Consider the following 6,841-nt stretch of genomic DNA (forward strand, 5'->3'; position numbering starts at 1 on the left):
ATGATATGATTATATTATATTGTATTGTATTGTATTGTATGATATGATATGATATGATTATATTATATTATATTGTATTGTATTGTATTGTATTATATTATATTATATTATTATATTATAACTCAGACTAAACATTCCCAGCAGGAAGTCTTATCGCTTTCTGAGAACGTCTCTGAGTTCCAGACAGAAAGTTTTCTCTATTGAGGTTAGTGTGGTTGTAATTGTTAGGTACTTTTTTTTTTTATTACTATAAACGGTTTGTACTGTATGTATATATGGTTTGTTAAAAGAAGGAAGAAAAACAACAACCAATATTTGTAAAGAAATATTAACTCACAGAGAAATCCACCAATCACAGGATTCAGACTGTTTTCAGACTTTTATATCATCATGAACAATGAGTTCAATAAATTCTATGATTTTTATTAGAATTATGTCACAAACGTAGGAGTCTTTGTGAATACAGGCCCTGGTCTTTATATAATAGGAATATTTATTATATTATTACTGACACTTTAACCTCCTATAGAAGCCTCAGTGATCTGATCCTCCAGACTCTCAGTCAGTTCTTGTATTGGCCTTAATCTGATTTGTCTTAGAATCTGTTTGTTTAAAAAAAAAACTTATTTCTTGATTTAAGGTTGAAACTTAAAAAAAGAAAGAAAGAAGAAGAAGCATCACCAGGAACATTCATGTTGTTATGCTGCTGTAAGCCCCAAACTGTAGGCTATTATATGTATGAATATTAACCCACTGCAGAGTCAAACTGATACAGTTGAATACATTTAAATATGATGCATTTATTCAAGTTAGTGTTTTGCACATTATAATTTCTATAGAGCAGAAACTAAAACAGTCTCAGTTTCTCTTTCGGATTTGTCCATTTCACATTTTGGTCACCAGGTGTCACTGTATCATCATAACCCATAGACATATCCCATGCAAAGTTTGGTGATTTTTCAGCCATGGGATGGTATGACTTCCTAGAAAGCAGGCAAAGTAACAGCCATCAAGCAGATGCAGCTGGAAAGACACAAAAAATAAAAGAACAAATGATGTTTTCATAGTCTCATTGTAAGGCATTACAGCTGTGTGCAGCGTTGACTCTCAGCCTGTTTGTTTTGGCCTTCAGTTCTGCCAACTGCTGGTGGTTTTTGAGTGAAGTGCAGCTGCCTCATGGTGGTGGTAACAGGTCAAGGTTGTTGTGTTTTGTTGTTTTGTGTAAGCTATATACCCAGGGGGCAAAATCCCAGTTTTTTGAAAAACGGACACGGAGCGTTGTAAAAGGTTTGACACCAGAAATGATATCTACTCTAGGAACTTCAAGGATTAAAACCTGGGTGGACAACCCGGTCAACTAGCTGCTGGAAAGCTACAGGGGCCAAAACCCCTTTCTGGGGTCATTTTGCTGGCGAAATGATGTAAATGCAAATATTTAGGTACTACAATGGCATAAATAGTCATACAACTATAAAATTTGGCCTAGAGTATCTTGACACATAGGGGGAGGCATGAAAAAAACATTCTGGGGTTTGTTGCAACTCGATTTTAAGATATCACCCTCAACATCCCAAAAAAGACCAAAAAAAGTACTGTTCGCCTGACAAATTCTCATGAAAATTATTATTTTTCAGCACTTTATGGAGAATATCTATGCTTAACACATATATAGAAAAATTCCTTAATTCATAAGCTTCCATTTGAGTCCAAGATAGCCTTTCTACTAGCTACTGGAAAGCTACAGGCTGTCTCCAAACAATGCAACACCTATTGTGAAAAACTACATGTTAACTGACATGATCAGAAACCATTCTATTTCTGGTCTCACCAAAGTGAACAGATAGATAGAGAAGACCGTTGGCCACAGCAAGTGGGGCTTTTGAGATAGAAAGGCTATCTTGGACTCAAATGGAAGCTTATGAATTAAGGAATTTTTCTATATACATGTTAGGCATAGATATTCTCCATAAAGTGCTGAAAAATAATAATTTTCATGAGAATTTGTCAGGCGAACAGTACTTTTTTTGGTCTTTTTTGGGATGTTGAGGGTGATATCTTAAAATTGAGTTGCAACAAACCCCAGAATGTTTTTTTCATGCCTCCCCCTATGTGTCAAGATACTCTCTGCCAAATTTTATAGTTGTATGACTATTTATGCCATTGTATAGGCTACCTAAATATTTGCATTTACATCATTTCGCCAGCAAAATGACCCTAGAAAGGGGTTTTGGCCCCTGTAGCTTTCCAGCAGCTAGTTGACCGGGTTGTCCACCCAGGTTTTAATCCTTGAAGTTCCTAGATATCATTTCTGGTGTCAAAGCTTTTACAACGCTCCGTGTCCGTTTTTTTGCTTTGCCCCCTGGGTAATATGTCCTTTCTCAAATTCAAAGCATTAGTCAAATATTTGTGTATTTCTCCTCTGCACTCAAATGACTTTCAGAAACTGGGTCATCAGCGCTCTGCAGCCAAAGGTCTGCAACTGTGCACGTCGTATTTGTTTAAAGGATCACAATAAGAAGTTCTTGTAATTAAGTTGTAATACTGTCAATATAGTCCAAGCTCATTTTGGACCCCAAAATAGAACTAATTGTAACAGAATGTTTTTCACCATACAGCATTTCTATGAGGTGTCCATAACAACATACTAAAAGTCCTAAGAAATCCCAGTTGGGGAAATATGTTTAATTCACATCATTATTTACTGCATAAAGTCTATAGTGTTGACAACAATACACCCCAATGGGGCTATTTTTTCTTCTTTTATTGCTATCACAATGAAACTTTACACGATGAAAGTATCCATGAAATGTAACATTTTTTGTATTACAAGTTTCTTTTAAAATGAATTTGAATATGCAAATGAGCCTTACACTAATCAAATATGCCCAAAATACACCCGAATAGGCTTATTTTTTTCCTTTACTCCTACCACAATGAAACTTTACACAATGAAAGTAGACATGAAAGGTAACATTTTTTGTATTACAAGTTTCTTGGAAAAATTAATTTTAATTTGCCAATGAGGAGGAGGAGTAAAGGAAAAAAAGAAGCCTATTCGGGTGTAGCCTATTCTGGGCATATTTGATTAGTGTTCATTTCATTTAAAAAGAAACTTGTAATACAAAAAATGTTACATTTCATGGATACTTTCATTGTGTAAAGTTTAATTGTGATAGGAGTAAAGGAAAAAAATAGCCCCATTGTTGTGTATTGTGGTCAGCACCATAGACTTTATACAGTAAATAATGATGCGAATTAAACATATTTCCCCAACTAGGATTTCTTAGGACTTTAAGTATGTTGTTATGGACACCTCATAGAAATGATGTATGGTGAAAAACATTGTTACAACTAGTCTGTCGGAAAACGCTATATTGCCTGGACTAATAATAATAGGCCTATACTGTATTTTCCTCACCCTGACAACAGGCTGGTTCATATGGTCTGTAATGACACTAAAGTTGTTATTCAGAATCAAAAAAATTGAAGCACTGGCCACTGTGTTTGAATAACAGTCAGGTTCAAGGTCCTGCAAAAGGCTTCATTCCAAGATTTTGAGACAGGCAGCAGGTATAAATACAGTAGACTGAGTATCAAATAACAGACATCAGGCAATCACAACAGACGGTGAGTTGGTTTTATTTTTTTTGCTGTAACTCATTAGATTTGCTTCAGTTGTAGAAGCTTAATTGCTGCTACCTATAAATAATGCTTTCAGGTTTAAATGAATTTTTGTTTATGTTAACAATTAAAATAAACTTACTGGAATATTCATATATCTACATCTCAACTTCTCTTGAATTTCCCGCTCTTTCCTCTCTCTCTCTTTCGCTCTCTCCATATCCCACATCCTTACTTTGTCTTTTTATGAGTTCAATTAATTAATTTTTTGTATATTATCTCTATTGTCTTTATTTGTTACCGAATCACTTTGCACTTTATCCCCTTATTTTTTTCTCATTTCTGTTCATTTCTGCTCATATAGCCTAACATTGATTATGTATGCACTTTATCTCTTTTTCTCTATGTTTATTTGTTAGCCATTGAAATTTGTCTTGTTGTAATTTGTTATTGGGGTGGAACCTATGTACAAGCCAACCGGCTTCGTTCCCTCCTTGCACCATTGAAATTTGTGTGCTAAATAAATAAACTAAATAAACTAAACTATGCAGTTTACGGGTGAATTCCTATCTTAACCCTGTGCACTCCCGCGAGGTGCTAGCGCCGTCCCAATTTTCAGAAAGTTAAGTTGAGGGACAAGTTGACAGGAATTGGAATTGGCCATTTGGCCCTGTCTCCAAACTTAGATTCAGTCCAGGCTTGTTGAGTTGAGGGGGGATGGGAGGGGTGGTGGCATCCCCCCTGAAAAAATGCCATCCCCCCTCTCCATCACTCCCCTTTTTACATTAAATGTTAGACATATAACTTATAATTATATTAAGGCTGTCAACCCAAATCAATTTTAACGGCGTTCATTTTTTTTAATCGCGCGATTAAAGCAGAAGAGCAGATGTTTGTGTTAATATAAGTCTTAAATAGTTGTATAAACTAAAACACCACGGTTGGCGAATACAAGAGGCCAATGTGTATGCGTTTGTAGCATTTGTGTTTATTTATCTAAACAGAGAGCGAGAGAGGTGAGCACACACACACACACACACACACACTATTGATAGATTTTGTGATGACTGCTCAAAGTGAGAATGTTACTGTGAAATATAACACTACACGATGTTGTTTTCATTAAAAAACATTTGCGCAAAGCAAGCCTATCAACTTTTCCATGTTGATAAGAGTATTAAAATGATAATTCAAGGGACATTTAGAATAGTTAAAAATGTGCGATTAATTTGCGATTAATCGTGAGTTAACTACGTATGACATTCATGAGATTAATCATGATGAAATATTTTCATCGATTGACAGCCCTAAATTATATATAATTATTTCATCATTAGAGAGTACGCATGTTGAATAAAAGAAAGAATAAAATCTCAGGGCACAAATAAAAAAAATAAAATAAACTTGGCTTGATTTGATTTGAGAGGATTAAGTCTTATTTTGATGATGAAAAAATGAATGAATTACACCCCCCCCCCCTTTTTTTTTTTTAAGTGAAAAAAATTTACCATCCCCCCTGAATTTTTTTTTACAACTCGACTGTTAAAGGGATAGTTCAACATTTTGGCAAATTGGCCCATTGCCATAATTGCTATAGTCATAGCAGTAGGTTCGTTACCTTTAATTGTAGGTGTAAGCTATTTTTAGTACAGCGGAGCGCAGCAGCAGGCTGCTCAGAGCTACGCTATGGAGGCTAAGGGAATTTCTTGGTTTCCCTCATTAAACTCATCAAATTCAACATCCCAAAACTCCACAGCGCTTTTGTAGACAAGTTGTGACCTGCACAATCACCACGCTATGAGATAATGACGGAACGATACGAAACGGAGCCGTTTTCGAGGTAAATTCATACAAAACCGCTGATGCGCGTTGCGTTCAGGGACAGTTTTTCAGCAAGCAGTCTCCGTATTTACCCTGTATTTACCTCGAAAACGGCTCCGTTTCGTATCGTTCCGTCATTATCTCATAGCGTGGTGGTTGTGCAGGTCACAACTTGTCTACAAAAGCGCTGTGGAGTTTTGGGATGTTGAATTTGATGAGTTTAATGAGGGAAACCAAGAAATTCCCTTAGCCTCCATAGCGTAGCTCTGAGCAGCCAGCTGCTGCGCTCCGCCGTACTGAAAATAGCTTACACCTACAATTAAAGGTAATGAACCTACTGCTATGACTATAGCGATTATGGCAATGGGCCAATTTGCCAAAATGTTGAACTATCCCTTTAATGGTTGAGCACTTGAGGTTTTGAGTTTTGACAAGTCTGGATGACGTATGATTGTACTGTAATGGGTTTCTGTCTTCTGTCTGTCTCTCTCCTCTCCCTCCTCTTCTCTCCAGCACCCAGCTGACATGGCGGATCAAAGGAAACTCCTCACTCTGTTGCTCCCCTTCATCCTCTGCTTCTCCAGTTCGATCTCTGTTGACACATCGCTGCCGCAGTGCTGTGAAAAAAGGCATTACTCCTACAAGTATAAAGTCAGGTGTGATGACGAATGTGCAAAGCGAGGGGAAAGCTACTACTGGTGTAATACCCGTGAAGGGTGGGATTTCTGCTCACCAAGCGAAAATGTTGACCTTCATGGCAACCCCTGTGACAAGCACCGCGGCTGTCGCCAGACAGGGATGCACTGTGGCGCTCATAGAGATTATTGTTACCTAGAGAAAGGGGGGATCGGTGACTGTGCAGAGGTAGGAGCCACAACCTCGGTCCACCGGACCACCAATAATGAACTCTGCACTGACCTATGTAGGTATAGTACATTTCGGGAGAAATACTGGTGTTACACAGAAGACAGCTGGGATTACTGCTCACCTCATCCAAACTACACCTACCAAGATGAGCGTTGTCGCGCAGATCACAGTTGTGGAACTCATGGCTATAGTTATAACTGGTGCTACACTGACTACGATGACAACTGGGGTTACTGTGGATTCAGTGAAAGGATAAACTGCTACGACTGTATGCCAGAGGGTCATACCTATAGCTGCACATAGTAACTGTAATGTATTTTTTTTACGGTACTATTACTGTATTTCACTTTTACAGTAACTTGGTGTATGTAATACAGTCTGTTACTGTACATTAACTAATTTTACAGTACACTACTGTTATCCCATTTTTTTAATTAAAAAAAAGAAATATACTGCTGAAATTCAATTAAAACTGGAACAACAATTATTGAAATACTTTATTTAAACATCTGAATGAGCAAAAACATGTATA

At 37.1% G+C, this 6,841-nt stretch overlaps 1 protein-coding gene across 1 annotated transcript; it reads left to right on the top strand.

The window, feature by feature from the left end:
• Positions 1-5,920: 5,920 nt before the first annotated feature.
• LOC146992412 (uncharacterized) lies at positions 5,921-6,625 on the top strand. The gene has a single exon (XM_085786133.1). The coding sequence runs from the start codon at positions 5,968-5,970 to the stop codon at positions 6,610-6,612; it is 645 nt and encodes a 214-aa protein (XP_085642259.1). The 5' UTR covers positions 5,921-5,967; the 3' UTR covers positions 6,613-6,625.
• The last annotated feature ends 216 nt before the right edge of the window (positions 6,626-6,841 follow it).

Source organism: Trachurus japonicus, chromosome 1 (assembly GCF_045865225.1).
Source record: "Trachurus japonicus isolate A0001 chromosome 1, Traja_1.0".
Lineage (NCBI taxonomy): Eukaryota > Metazoa > Chordata > Actinopteri > Carangiformes > Carangidae > Trachurus > Trachurus japonicus.